Source organism: Otolemur garnettii, unplaced genomic scaffold, assembly GCF_000181295.1.
Source record: "Otolemur garnettii isolate 467f Iridium unplaced genomic scaffold, OtoGar3 scaffold00048, whole genome shotgun sequence".
Lineage (NCBI taxonomy): Eukaryota > Metazoa > Chordata > Mammalia > Primates > Galagidae > Otolemur > Otolemur garnettii.
In genome coordinates, this window is record NW_003852443.1 from 194602 (window position 1) to 209792 (window position 15191).

Sequence of the window (15191 nt, forward strand, 5' to 3'; positions counted from 1 at the left end):
ATTTGGTTTCCACTTTTGGCCTTCACAAAATTAAAGAGGATTAAAATTTAATAACAAAAGATAAAGACTAGAAACAAAAAACCTCATAAAGAACAAACGAAGAGAAATACATTCGGGAAAGAAATCAGATGATTGCTGCAATGAAATATTGAACAATAATAAGCAAAAAAAAAAAAAGGTAACATTAACATTGTCAGATAAAAGTATGTCTATCATAGAATGCTTTGACTCTGAGGTTCAGTATGGAGTCATCAGAGAACATTTTTTTTCCTAAGTTTCAAAGAATAGACAACTAATATTTATAAATAAAAATAGAAGATAATTTCAAAAAACAGATCACGTCAAATCTTATAGACTATAGAAAAAAAGGAAATACTTCAAAATCATTCTACTTCATCTGGATATACCTTGTATTAAAATTGGAAAAAATATATTATTATAAAGGGAAATTACAAACATATTTCACTTATAAATGAGGATGCAATATCCTAAACAACCTATTAACAGGTTGAATTAAAAATTATTGTTCAAATAATGTACCTTGGTCAAAATAAAATGCAATTTATGTGAGAATTAGTCACTATTTTCTTTTTTTTTTCTTTCCCTTTCCCTCACCCCCTCCCACCTTCTCTGTCTACCCTACCCTTCCTCCACCCCCCAGCATGTCATTGTCATTGTCCTCATATCAAAATTGAGTATATAGGATTCATCCTTCTCCATTCCTGTGATGCTTTACTAACAATAAAGTGGTCCACCTCCATCTAGGTTAGTACAAATGCTGCAAAATCTCCATTTTTTTAATGGCTGAATAGTATTCCATGGTATACATACACCACAGCTTACCAATCCATTCCTGGGTTGAGGGGCATTTAGGCTGTTTCCACATGTTAGCGATTGTAAACTGAGCTGTGCTAAACAGTCTAGTACAAGTGTCTTTATAATAAAAGGTTTTTATTCCTTCTGGATAGATGCCCAGTAATGGGACTGCAAGATCAAATGGGAAGTCTAGGTTGACTTCTTTGAGGTTTCTCCATACTTCCTTCCCAAAAGGTTGTATTAGTGTGCAGTCCCACCAACAGTGTAAAAGTGCTCCTTTCTCTCCATATCCGCGCCAACATCTGCAGTTTCGAGATGTTGTGATATGGGCCATTCTCGCTGGGGTTAGATGATATTTCAGGGTGGTTTTAATTTGCATTTCTCTAATAATTAGGGATGATGAGCATTTTTTTCATATGTTTGCTAGCCATTCGTCTGTCTTATGTAGAGAAGGATCTGTTCATCTCTCTTCCCCATTGATGTACGGGATTGTTGGCTTTTTCATGTGGATTAATTTAGGTTCTAAGGATATATATCTTCTAAAAAAGACTGCACATCAGAATCATCCATCCTTCCCTGCCTGGTCTTATAAATTGGTTATCTCTTCGGGAAATGAGGTGGTAGAAAGAAGTGACCTGAGAATTTGAGAGGTCTCACAGTGTTTTCAAGGAGACCTACCACGGGATGGCCAGTTACTGTCCATACAAATGAGCACCCACCATTGCTTGGGACAGTGGCAAAGGAGTGGTATAGGACAGTCTCACACTGATCCATTTTATATACACCAGCAGAAAGTCAAGTTCTAATGGGGTTTGGAAGGTGCAGCAAAGAGTAGGGATGTGTCAAAAGACTGAAGAAGATGTACTGCAGAGAACCCATTTACATTAAGGCCTCAGCAGCATAAAACACAGCTTCTCTCTGAAGACATGTGGTTCCTATTTACTTTCTACCCTTTCACACACAACTCCACATACACTGGTGCCCACTGATTTGGAAAGAAGAAAGAAACTATTTGCCAAATCTCCATTCACCAGCAAAATCAGTGCCTCAAAATTCTGCCAAATGCTTTGGCATTTCAGGTACTAAAGATTCTGTAGCCTCACTCAGTAAATTATTACAAAATTAATGAAGCCCTAGTTTAAGTTTTTTCCCAATAAATAGTATTAGGTTTTCTGGTTTAATATATTAGGACTAAGTAACAGCATCTAAAAAGGAAAAGAACTTTCACAAACAGTTCTCTTCACCATGACTCTCTTACTGGACCCTACTTTGAAGACTTTTTTTTTTTTTTGAGGCAGAGTCTCACTCTTGATACCCAGGCTTGAATGCCATGGCATCAACCTAGCTCACAGCAACTTGAAACTCCTAGGTTCAAGTGATCCTCCTGCCTCACTCTGCTCCCAAGTACCTGAGACTACAGGCCCCTGCCTGCCACAGTGGCAGCTAATTTTTCTATTTTTTGTACAGACCAGGTCTTGCCCCTGCTCAGGCTGGTCTTGAATGCCTTATCTCATGGGATCTTTCCTCTTTGGCCTCTCAGAATGCTAGGATTACAGAGGTGAGCCACTGCATCCAGCCAAATTGTTGTCACTTACAGAAGTGTCACATAATTATATACTAAAAATCACAGAATTCTGAGGTTCCTCCTAAGCACCAATTGACAGGTGTGGGGAGGTGAGGTAAGGATGGAACTGCCATATCTGTGGTGGTAAAGCAGAATTGGAGGACACAGCTTGAATCGAGGTTTTCTACACTCTTCCCCTTGGGATATGCATGTGAAGCAAGTCACGTCTGCCTACTGGGGTGGGGGGGGGGTCTTCCGCACAGGCGGCAAGATCAACAACAAAGGAGGTAGGACAGGAGTCAGTCTGCAAGGTAGGAGCCTCAGAGTCTGAGCCACCTGAGCTCTGCCATTCTCCCAATTTCACCCACCACTGAAGCCCAGTAAGATGTGTGATTTAGAAAGGACAGAAGCTTCTTCCAAGATAGGTAATTCCAAAAGTCAAATATTCTTATTTGGGAAGCTAAAATAGTAAAGAAAAAAAAAATGATTCTGCTACAAAAAAAAAAACCAAAAACAAAAAAAAACACCCACACTATTAGTTTGATAGTAAAATAAAGAACAGTTCACAGTACTAATCTCTGATCAATTTAGCTTTCTCCCAAGTTGTAATTAACATTGGTTCATTACTGAAGAAGTACAGTTATGTAATAATAACTTTAAGTGCTTACTTAGTAAGAAGTATTGTACTTACCAGCTAATTTTCCAGTAATTAAAACAGTGTCTTCAAATAGCCATATATTTGCTTGGCTTTGTGGCAACAGTGAAAGTGTAACTGATGAATATACTGTGAAATAGAGCACAGTGAAACATTTTATTTAATGTAGGAAATAAAACTGGGACAAATATAGCTCTGTGACAGCAAGTCCTAAAATGTAGGGGCGGAAACAAACGGCTTGATGGAAAGAACAATTCAGAACAAAGAAAGAATGACTATAAAGTATGATGGAGGAAAATAAACCATAACTAAGTGAGAAGAAAACACTGGGCATCACTGTTTTCTTCACTAATCTTTTCTATTTCATACAGTCGTCTGTACCAAGGGGACTACTGGTTTTATATCTAACTCCAGATATAAATGATCAAGTTTAATGTCTGAATAAACTATGCTATGGAATGGCATAGGGTTGTTACTTTCTTTTTAAGCCTTAAAACATTTTTTTTCTTGAATCCATGATTCAAGGTTCTCTAGATAGAGCCTACATCCACTCTTTGTTTTTAACACCCACGTAAGAGCAAGTGCTCTTCTGCACATGGTATGGTTTGCCAAAAGGCCTCTCAGTTGGCAGAAAATAGTTGAATGCACAGAATGATTCACCAGCGACCTTTAGTAGTAACACAGGATGGAGCGAACCTGCCTAAAAAAGTAGGCAGCCGACATCACTGGTGGGATGAGTAAGTCAGGATCAGCTGAGAGACAAATTATTTCAAGATTTGGAGCAACAAGGTGGAACAACAGAGTATTTTATAAGCAACAACAAATCAAACTTACTGATCTTACAAAAGCAAAGTAAGTTTTGAGGTGTTATTGAAAGCACGAGCTCTCATTAAATATCTCTCTTCTATGCTGTGTAAGTATTTAAAATGAATAGAAGTAACATCCTCAAACCTCGTAAAAGAAGACAAACATATTTGCATGAAAACATTCTTAATATTTTGAGATAACGCAAAGAGCTTTAAAAAAGGGTAAAGTACAAAAACTAGGCAAAGATGGCTGGCAGGAAAGGGAAATACGCATTTTTTTCCTTCCACAGGAAAAAAAGAGAGAATTACGAACTGAAAGCATAATTTTAGTTTCTGAATACGTTGACATTTAGACTGATGAACAGATTCAGTAAATTGTAGGGGAGGTGGTGGGGTCGCAGCTAGGACCTCAGACGAGCCTTATCTCAGGAGATAAGGAGAGCATCATCACATATTTGGATACTGTCTCAGTCCCAGGTAGCGTAACAGGGGTGGCCCTGACAGCTTTTCAAGGCTTTTCAACCTGAGGAGAACCTTTCTGAACCTCTGCAAAACTAACATTCAGATTTCTTTTCACTTAAAAATCTTTCTTGCTATAAGAGGAATGTCATACCTACTTTGAAAAAGTTGAAGAATGCTGAAAAGAATAAGAAAAGGACAAATACTGCAAAACTACCACAGAGACAACCACTAAAATATTTTCGTACAGCTCTTCGTTGATTTTTCCTGTGATTTTTTTAAAAAGCTAGTATGATATTGGTAGAGAGAATATGTCTACCCTGCTCTTTTCATTTAATAACATGAACATTTCTGTTTCTTAAGGAAAACTTTCATAACATTTTAATGACACATGTTTTTTACTCAATCATTGTGCTAAAATTATAAATTTAGTATGTTTCCATTTTACTATTATTGTAGTTTTCTAGGGATCTGATCACAGTGGGAAATGATAATACTTTGATCTTCCTTTCTAATAGCGGTCCCCTTTTTTGTCTATTAATATCTTTTTTCTCTGATAAGAACTTCTACTACAATGTAAAATAACATAGACACCTGTGTTCCATTTCTTAATGTAGTAGGACCACCTCTAATATTTTGTAGTTACATATGATTGTGTAACATTTACCATGTTAATGTTAGGATATCTTTGCTGAGCTGGTTTTTAAAGAGCTTTTGCTTAATTAGGCACAGACAGTAAATTTATAAAGTGCCTTTCAGATGACTACTGGTATTATCACATAGTAGCTGTAATTTGTTCTATTAACATGATATATAGAGTTTGACACACATTTGATACATTACAACCCTGTAAAGAAGATAAAAAATCCTACTTGGTCTTGAAAGAATGCTATACTTAAATAATGGTGAGATTCTTTTTACTCTTATGTTTTAAGATTTTTGTACTTAGGTCAGGTGTGGTGGCTTACACCTGTAATTCCAGTACTCTAGGAGGCCAAGGTGGATGGATTGCTTGAGTTCAGGAGTTTTGAGATCAGCCCGAGCAAGAATAAGACCCTGACTCTACTAAAAAAAACTGAAAAATTAGCCAGGTGTTGTGGCAGGATCCTATAGTTCCAGCTACTCAGAAGGCTGAGGAAAGAGAATCATTTGAGCCAAAGAGTTTGAGGTTGCTGAGAGCTATGATACCACAGCACTCTACCCAGGGTGACAAAGTGAGACTGTCTGAAAAAAAATAAAAAAAGATTTTTGTACTTAGGGTTATAGGTAAGATTAGTCCATAAAAGTACACGCACCTGTGTGTATGTGTGTCTGTGTGTGTGTGTGTACAGGAGAAAAAGAACATTTAAAAGTTATGTTACTTTTGTTAAGTCCTAAAATCAAGGCTCTCTAGTTTTCTAAAATGATGTGTAGTACTTTTCAGATAATCTTTGAATCAGGTTATTTGCACCTAGAACATTCTATCCAATAGTTAGTGGCCTACATCATTGGGTACCAATATTGTCATTTATTTATCAGAAAATTGCTCATTTCATTAAAAATTTTAAGATCACTGCCATCAAATTTGATATAGACTTCTTTCATGACTTCTTTAAAACTTGTATTTCTTGGGCAGTGCCTGTGGCTCAAAAGGGTAGGGCACCAGCCCTGTATGCAGGAGGTGGTGGGTTCAAACGAAGCCACAGCCAAAAATATAAAAAAACTTGTATTTCTCTTCTTTTTGTGTCCTTTTTGTGTCCTTTTGTGTCCTTTTGTTTCCTTATATATCCCTCAAGGCATATATAACTTACCAGAAGGTGAGGGATAACTTGCTTTTAATTTCAAAGAACTAGCATTTTGTCAATTACCTATTCTGTATATTTTCTGATGTATGCCAAACCACTTTTCTTTATTATTTTCTTTTTCTCATTGTACTTGATTTCTTCTTTCATTATTTTTCTGTTTATTGAATGAACAGGTGTGCTTAATTTCTCTGTCTTTTGAAAAAATTAAATCATTTAAACAAGGAATTCACCTCAAACACATCTCTGTTCTGATTTTCTAGTTATGACTTTACTAAAGTTTTATTCATGTGACTCATTACATTAACTCATTTTCCATTTTATTTCTCATTCTAGATTTAAATAATTATTCAAGAATTCAAGTATTTTCGATATGAAACCAAATAAAACATTTTGAATCTGAAAACAAGAACCACCATAATTTAAAAAGAGAGAGAGACTAATTACCTAATGTATCATCCTGCCAATCAGTCAGACTTGTACGGTGTTTTCTGGCACATCCTTCCCAATAGCCTATTAGTGACACTGAGTCCGACAATCCTTTGTTCCCGTGTCTCGTGCACTCACCCTATCCTTTCCATCCCTCTCTTGTTTCAGGCTGCTGTTACAGTACACCAAGAGCACTCACTGCTCCAGGCTCCCTGAATCCATTCTACCCCTGCTGCTGTGCTAGTCACTTTACACTGTTCAGTAAATCCAGGTGTAGAACATAAATCTAACCTGTTTGTTTCACACTTTTGAGAACATACATTCATCATCTGGCCCCACTTTATGTGGCCTACCCTACTTCTCACCAGCCCTTTGGACGTGCCAATCCTACCATCACCACCAGCAGATAAGCTCTGTACAGGGCAGAGCCCTTGTTCAGAATTCCTCCAAGTTGATTATGTTAAGAAGGCAGAGGCCCTATAAATGGGATTAGTGCCCTTTATAAAACAGGCCCCATTTTACCACATGAGGACACAAAATGAGAGGACATATCTCTAAACCAGAAAGTAGGCCTGCACCCAACACCAAATCTGCTGGCACCTTGATCTTGGACTTTACACCCTCTATAGTTTCTAGAACTATAAGAAATTTCTATTGTTTATAAGACACCTGATTTATGGTATTTTGCTATAGCAACCCAAACAGACTAAGACAATGTTCTCTTTAAATTGGCACCCCTGCCTAACATCCCTATGCTGACTTCACTTATAGGCACTCTCATTTCCAGTTTACCAGACAAGATATTTCCCAAACAGAAGAAAAAAACATTGATATTTAGTGAATACAAAACACTGTTTAAATGCTTACTTGGCATTCTTCCGGTCTTCCAAGGCAGAGGGGTCAGCACGTAGCCATCTTTGTAAGCGATAATAGTTAAGCTGAGTCCTAATTTATAGGGTACTTTTATCAACACTGCACCATTGCTTTTAGTTACTGTGGAATTTGTCTTCGTGTAGTTTATAAACACTTCCACCACTGCTTGACTCAAGTACTGACGACTAATGATGTCATTCACCTGGACTTTCAGCGTAAAGACAGACACTGGAAAAGAAAAGGGCGGAGAAAGTGCAACGTGTTATGTCCTAGACTGATAAGTCACTATACTTAAAATGTCATTCAACACGTCTGAGTCACAAGTACAAAACTGTTGTTAAATTTAGCAAATGCGTATTTATGGGTGGATGAAAAAAGAGGTTAAAACATTCCAACTAATTCATTATTCTTCCTACAACTAAATAAACTTGAATATAGTCAAGCACAGCATAATGACTTTTTAGTCAACGAAGGACTGTGTATATGACAGTGATTCCACAAGAATATAATGGAGGTCAGGTTCATGCCTGTGAGTCCAGCACTGGAGAGGCCAAGGTGTGAGGACTGGTTGAAGCCAGGAGTTTAAGATCAGCCCTGGCAAAATAGTGAAACCCTGTCCCTACAAAAAAAAATTTTTTTTAATTAGCTGGCAAGTATGTACTTGTAGTCCTAGCTATTCCAGAGGCTAACCCAAGAGGACTGCTTGAGCCTAGGAGTTCAAAGTTACAGTGAGTTATGATAGTGATACTGCACATTAGCCTGGGTCACAGAGCAAGATTCTACCTTTTAAAAAATATTCCTGTTGGCTTGGCACCTATAACTCAGCAGTCACAGTGCCGGACACATACACCGGGGCTGGTGGGTTCAAATCCAGCCCAGGCCTGCCAAACAACAATGACAACTGCAACAAAAAAATAGCTGGGCATTGTGGCAGGCACCTGTAGTAAAAGCTACTTGGGAGGCTGAGGCAAGAGAATTGCTTAAGCCCAAGAGTTTAAGGTAGCTGTGAGCTGTGATACCACAGCACTCTACTGAGGGCAGCATAGTGAGACTGTCTCAAAAAAAAAAAATCCTGTTGCTTAGAGGTATCATAGCTATCATAACATGTCATGACATAAAGCAGTACAATGTGTTAACAACACATTTATATATTTATTATGGCATAAATAAGGCTACTATTCTATGGGTTGTATAAAAATATGATTATGTATCACACAAAATAATTGATAACAAATGGCTGTGTCACTGGTTTATGTATTTACTGTACTATATTTTCTATTATAATTTTAAAGTGTAATCTTGCTACTTATAAAAACAAAGTTAACTATAAAACAGCCCCAGATAGGGCCTTCAGCAGGTATTCCAGGAAAAGGCACTGTGATAAGGGGAGATAGCCCCATATGTGTTATTGCCCCTAAAAATCTTCCAGTGGACAAGACGTGGAGATGGAAATCAGTGATATTTATGATTCTGACCTAAGCTAATATGTATGTTTGTATCTCAGTTCATAACGTAAAAGTAAAAAAATTAAAAATTTCTAAAATAGAAAAAGCTTATCGAATAAGGATATAAAGAAAATATTTTGTACAGCTGTACAATGTGTTTTAACTGTTATTACAAAAGAATCAAAAAGGTTTTAAAAAGTTAAAAGCTTCTAAAGTAAAAAAGTTATAGTAAGCTAAGATTAATAATTGAGAGAAAAATGTGTAGCCTCTGGGCACAGTGCATGTTTACAAAGTCTACAGTAGGAGACAGGAATGCCGTAGGCCTTCACATTTACTTGCCCATCACTAACTCATCTACAGCAATTTGTAGTCTCCTTCAAGCTCCACCCATGGTAAGTGCCCTATACAGGTATACCTCTTTCTTTTTAATTTCTTTTTTTTTTTTTAATTGAATGGTAACTACGTACATTAATGCATTTCTGGGGTACGGTGTGGGATTTTCACACACAATCTGAAACACTTTCATCAAACTGGTTAACATAGCCTTCGTGTCATTTTCTTAGTTACTATTTTAAAATGTTCTCATTCTGCTCTTAGATTCACTTGTACCCTTGTAAGATAAACCTCAGAAGTGATCCCTCTAATCCCCCTCTTTAATTTCTTATATCATATTTTTGCTGTATCTTTTCCATGTTAAGATATGTTTAGGTATGCAAATACTTACCACCGTGGTACAACTGCCTACAGTATTTGGTACAGTAACATTTTCCACAGGTTTGTAGCTTAGAAGCGATAGGCCACGCCACGTCATCTGGGTGTGTAGTGGCCTGTATCATCTAGGTTGTATAAGGACAGTCTGCCATGTTTGCACAACAAAGTAATCACCTAATGACGGATTTCCCAGAATGTGTCTCTCTCATTAAGTGACACATATTTATTATTAATAAGGCATGATGTTATTACTCCATCTTTTTCTAGCAATTAAAAGAAGAAAGGAAAGCAGTGAAAAGCAGAAAGACACAGGTTCTCTCTTTAAAAAAAAAAATACTTTTTAACTTTGTCTCACTAATCCTAATGCGTTCAAGTCAGGAAGATTTGATACTAATTCCAAATGTAGTCCAAGTTTTTAGAATGAAATGCCATTAGTGCGTGGCTCAGTATTTTGTTCTATTGTGTGGAAAGCAGAGGATGTTTTTCAGTTCCAAATACCAAGAATCTTTCTCTAAAATACTGAAAAGCATGATCCATTAATTATAGAAGAAACGAACATAAATTAATAAAAACAAGAACTAAAGCCAGTGTCTACTTAAAGCTCTCTGTCCCTGCTCCTCAAGAGTAAATATTGACAATACGTTCATGGATTTACATGAGATAATGTCCACTTAAGACACAGTTTATACCACCATCACCATCACTTCTCAGCCTTTTGGCTAAGATCAAGTGTAGACTTGTACCACCATGAAAATGTCTTTGCAAGCATGTACAACATCTTTGCCAAAGATGCTTTCTCTTCCCCTGCAAATGGGCTCTGCATTCCGTCAAGGTCCACCTTTGCCATTCCCTACATATGTAACCTTCAGTAAATTATCTTTCAAAGTCTGTCTGCTCATTTGTAAAATCAGGAAAATAGCAACTACTCTAAGGTAATGAAATAATGCAAGTAATATGCTCAGTACAGGCTTGACTATTAAATGATTGTTAATAGTAAAAATTATTACTCCACAATTAGAGATGACTCCACAAACATTAGAGTACAGGTCGATAAGAAACACCTCATAAGCACTGATTGCACTGCTATTCATTTGCATTTTTACTCAAGATAATTTTTATCAAGAATAGCACATCAGATAAAAAAAGCCTAGTCAATATTGAGACTCAACATTGCTACGAAATTGTCATTATGCCTTGTCAGTTATAACTGTGTTAAACTGGACCTTAAGTTACTTTTGGCTCATAACAAAGACATTTTAAACACAAACAGAACCAGCATAATAATCGCCCAATCCTAGGGAAGGCACAATCTACCAGGCTAGAGAAAAAGCATAGCCCTGATCCTTTCAAGAATATAAGAATGAGGTTAAATGTTAACCAAACACTACACTCTCTGTAGATTTAGACACAAGTATCTTTTCGGTATGTTTCTTCTTTATACAGGATAAAACAAATTTTAACTGTGATATGAAATAAAATGTGTTGAGAGTTAATGAGCCAGGCATTGTGTTCATTTTTACAAGCATTATTCCACTTGATCTTCAAAAAGCCCTCATGGGAGAGATACTATTGTTTTCTTCATTTTACACATACTGGTAACTGAGAGTTACAGCCATGAAAGTGATCATGGTTAATCCACAGTAAATGGGGGAAAAAACAGGACGAAACTCAGAACCTAAATATTATGCTCATAAACCTTTGCAAATACATCCACCTGAACATATTCTTAAAAGCAATGATAGTCCCAGTTTAGAGTACAGAGATGAGAGGAATTAATAGAGAAACAGAAAGAAAAGAGAGGATACTATTCTATCACACCTGAAGATGAGGTTCCACCAGTTAGTTTTAAATACCATTAACTTCTTGAACAACAATACCATACATTTCAACTGTACAACACATATCCAACTTGAGATTCCAAGACAAAATATAGGTTAATTGAAATTTTTCTATACCTAAAAATGTTTCAGTCTTGTAAGAGGTCAAATTATTTGTGAGCAGTCATTATTATCGTTACTTTTAAGAGATAAATTGAGGAACTTCCAGTAGTAAAATTTAAGTAAGTCTTGAGCCTTAATGCCAACTGTTCCTCAAACAATTCAACTTTTTCCCTTCATGTCATAAATCCAGTCTATTACTATTCCTTTAAAATAAGCAAAATGGTTGGGAATAAACATAACCGCTTGGTGCCAAGCCTTGGATGTGTATTATCACAAAAATCTCAATATACCTTTGTAAAATATATAACATCAAGTCCATTTTACCAATGAGGATTCAGATAGGTCATGCAAACTGCTCCAGGTCGCCCAGATGGCAAGAGGCTGTGTCAGCCCTTAAGTGCACCCACGAATGACTCCCAAACCATCTCTGCATCATATAACAGGGGGTCTTGGGGTCACCCTTCTAAAATTAACTCAAGTATTAATAAAATATGATCACAATTATCATTGAGAACTTAAATTTTCACTTAACAGCCATTAAAAAGAAAAAATCAAAGTATCCCTGGGCTACACACACATACGTTCATGCCAAACCATGTCCTCAAATTCAAATGGGAAATCTATCTCTTGGGTAAAAAAACAAAAGATTGTACTATGTATGACATGATGGGCTTCTAAACCAAACATTCTTGAATAGGTCTGTCGAGCACAAAAAAACTGTGAGTGCAGAGAATAAGGAGCTGCCGCTCAATTCAAAAGAATCCCCCAACCAGCCCCTAATTCCCTAGTCAAATTTATTATTGATGGAGCTATTGGTGTAAAGCATTGACGACAAATACAGGCAGATTCTACCAGGACTTCAAAATGTGAATAAAGACACACATAAGCTAATGGTTGCTAGAGCTGAACTATTTTGGAGAGAAAGTCTGTGAGATCTGACCACTGGGCTCCCAGCACTTCCCAGTCCCTCTCCTTCCAGAACCCGGGTTGTGCAGCCCCTCCAGCAGGTCTGTGAACTACATCATCATCCATCCCTTTATTTCTTGTAGCAGGATTTGATTTCTTTTGTTTGCCCCTTAAATAAGCACATTAAATGATATAGGGTGCAACTGTAAATAAAGTCTATTTTAATAGGCCACTCTATCTCTTATAGAAAGTAAAGGAAGGAAGGATAATATTAAGTACCAAAAATATGATAACCCACGTAACACAGAGGCTAACATAACTAAAAGATAAGGGGATTAGGATTCCCTGTTAAAATCAGGTAATCGGTCTTATTTAAACCAAATGTACCTACAATGACTCCTTTAACAGAATATTCAGAAATGAGAATTTTTATTAATTCATTTGCTTCAAAGATCAATTTCAGAAATTCTCAGAGTCCTTAGATTTACAGACAAGTCCCAATGTGTGGTAGGATCTTAAATGAAATTCACAAAAAACCCTGCATATTCCATCTGTTTCATCTTTGTAAAAGCACAGTTGCCAAGATAAGACACATTAAAACCTCTTGACATTCTGAAGCTGTTTGATTTGTAAATTTTTTTTTTTTTTTGAGACAGAGTCTCACTATGTCACCCTGGGTAGAGTGCCATGGTGTTACAGATTACAGCAACCTCAAACTCTTGAACTTAAGCTATTCTCTTGCCTCAGCCTCCTAAGTAGGTGGGACTACAGGCACCCGCCACAATGCCTGGCTATTTTTTGGTTCTAGTTGTCATTGTTTGGCAGGCCCAAGCTGGGTTTGAACCCACCAGTTCTGGTGTATGTGGCTGGTGCCCTAGCTGCTGAGCTACAGGTACTGAGCCTGACTTGTAAAATATTTTCTAAAACATTTTCTAACTCAGAATGGATGATTTTTATTTTTTCACATGTAACAATATTAATATAAATTTGATGAGAAAATAAATACAACTTATCATATTTAGAAAAAAATTGTAAAATTCAAATCTTAACTATCAAAATCCCAATTCCCCTTTCTGATGAAATCCCCTACATCTTAGATCACTTAGGAACTTAGTGCATAATGGAGTTATGATCATCAGGGTCCTCCTGAGCTCACCTTGGGAAAACCTGATAACTAACCTATGTTGAAGTTTTTCTCCCTAACCCTTTTAGAGAAAGCTGACATCATAATAACAGGTTTTATATACATACAAGTTTGTGTGGTACAGACACACATACAGACCAGGGCTGGAAATTTCACCTGCGTTTTCCAATTTCATCCTAACACAAACCTGCAAGACATTTTCCAATTTTATGGCAAGGAAATCAAGGTTAAAATTGCACAACTAATAAGGGTACAGCCAGGGTTTATAGACAAGTTCCTCTGATTCCAAGTCCCACGCTCCTGACTCCACAACCTCTCTCTTTGAAAAGCTTTAGGGATTTGGCTTTCACCATATTTACCAATTTACGCTCACTCTCCCAACCAGCACTGAGAAGGAAATGCTCATTTACTGACTCTCTGAGCCTTTCTTTCCCATCCTCAAGCCTGGTTTGTCTCTCACTCCTGCACAAGCTGCTGCAAGAGCAACATTTAAAAAAACAAAAATCTAAACAAGATGCTTCTGACTTGTATGGTGTCAACAGTTTGATCGACCAAGCAGCACTGGCAGTCAGGGCCAATATACAACATGACAAAAATACTTTGGCATTTAGACTGGGCGGCTTCCATGATTAAATACACGACTTCCAACCAGAGGTGCCTTTGTCCCCATAATCTACCGCCGCCTCCAGTGTATTTTTCAGCTTTCCATGACCATATTATTTCTTTGTCACTTAATAATAATCATTATGTCTTGCCCACATAATCTTCTTTTCAATATGTCACCACTGGTTTAAAAATGGTTCAAAAGCAAACGATTTCAACTGCAGACCCTTGGAAAACATATAATCTAAATGTTGAGAGAAACAAGTAAAAACAAAATACATATCCATGAGCTAGATCCTGAGGTTGCTGGAAAAGACTTAACTATTGAACACATGATTAGGAGCATTGTTAAAGCACTAAGAATCACTTAAATTCAAAGAATAATAAATAGGTATAAATAAATGTTCTACAAAAAGAGTCTTACAACCAACACTGCATAATAGTTTTGCTACAGAATAGATAGGTAACTCAAAGTCCAGAAAGGATTAAAAAAAAATACTGCTAACTATATATCTGGGTGACATCTACATCTTGCTGTGGGTGGGATGATAAAATTACAATTCCAGTTCTTTTCAAGAGAATCTGACATCATTCTATTATGTTGTTACCATGATGTAGTTATAACTATGCACATGGAGAAACCATCTCACTATTAGATTTCTCTAGTGCAAAAATTCACCCACTCCTTTTCCGTTATTTCAAGCCTCTATAGTAATTTCATTTAATGTATTACAACTTTTTTGATTTTTAAGAGACAGAGTTTTACTTTGTCACCCAGGCTGGAGTGTACTGGCACAATCAGAGTTCATTGTAACCTCTAACTCCTGAGCTCAAATTATCTGCCTATCTAAAGTAGCGGGGATTATAGGTGATTCCACCATGTCTGGCTAATTTTTGTTTATATTTATATTTTTGGAGAGATGGGGTCTAACTACATTGCCCAGGCTAGTCTCAAATGCCTAGCCTCAAATGATCCTCCCACTTTGACCTCCCAAAGTGCAAGAATTACAGGTGTGAGGGTGGCACCTCTGGCTCAAGGAGTAGGGTGCCCAGGCCAAA

General features: G+C 36.9%; 1 protein-coding gene across 1 annotated transcript in view; it reads right to left on the reverse strand.

Moving 5' to 3' along the window:
- The window catches only part of FAM171B (family with sequence similarity 171 member B), a 68920-nt gene that overhangs the window by 17101 nt on the left and 36628 nt on the right, over positions 1 to 15191 (reverse strand). Inside the window, exons 2-3 of the mRNA XM_003791453.3 lie at positions 7378 to 7611; positions 3072 to 3164 (exon numbers count right to left, since the gene is read on the reverse strand). Of these exons, the coding sequence (XP_003791501.1) occupies positions 3072 to 3164; positions 7378 to 7611 (327 nt within the window). The remainder of the gene's footprint in view (positions 1 to 3071; positions 3165 to 7377; positions 7612 to 15191) is intronic.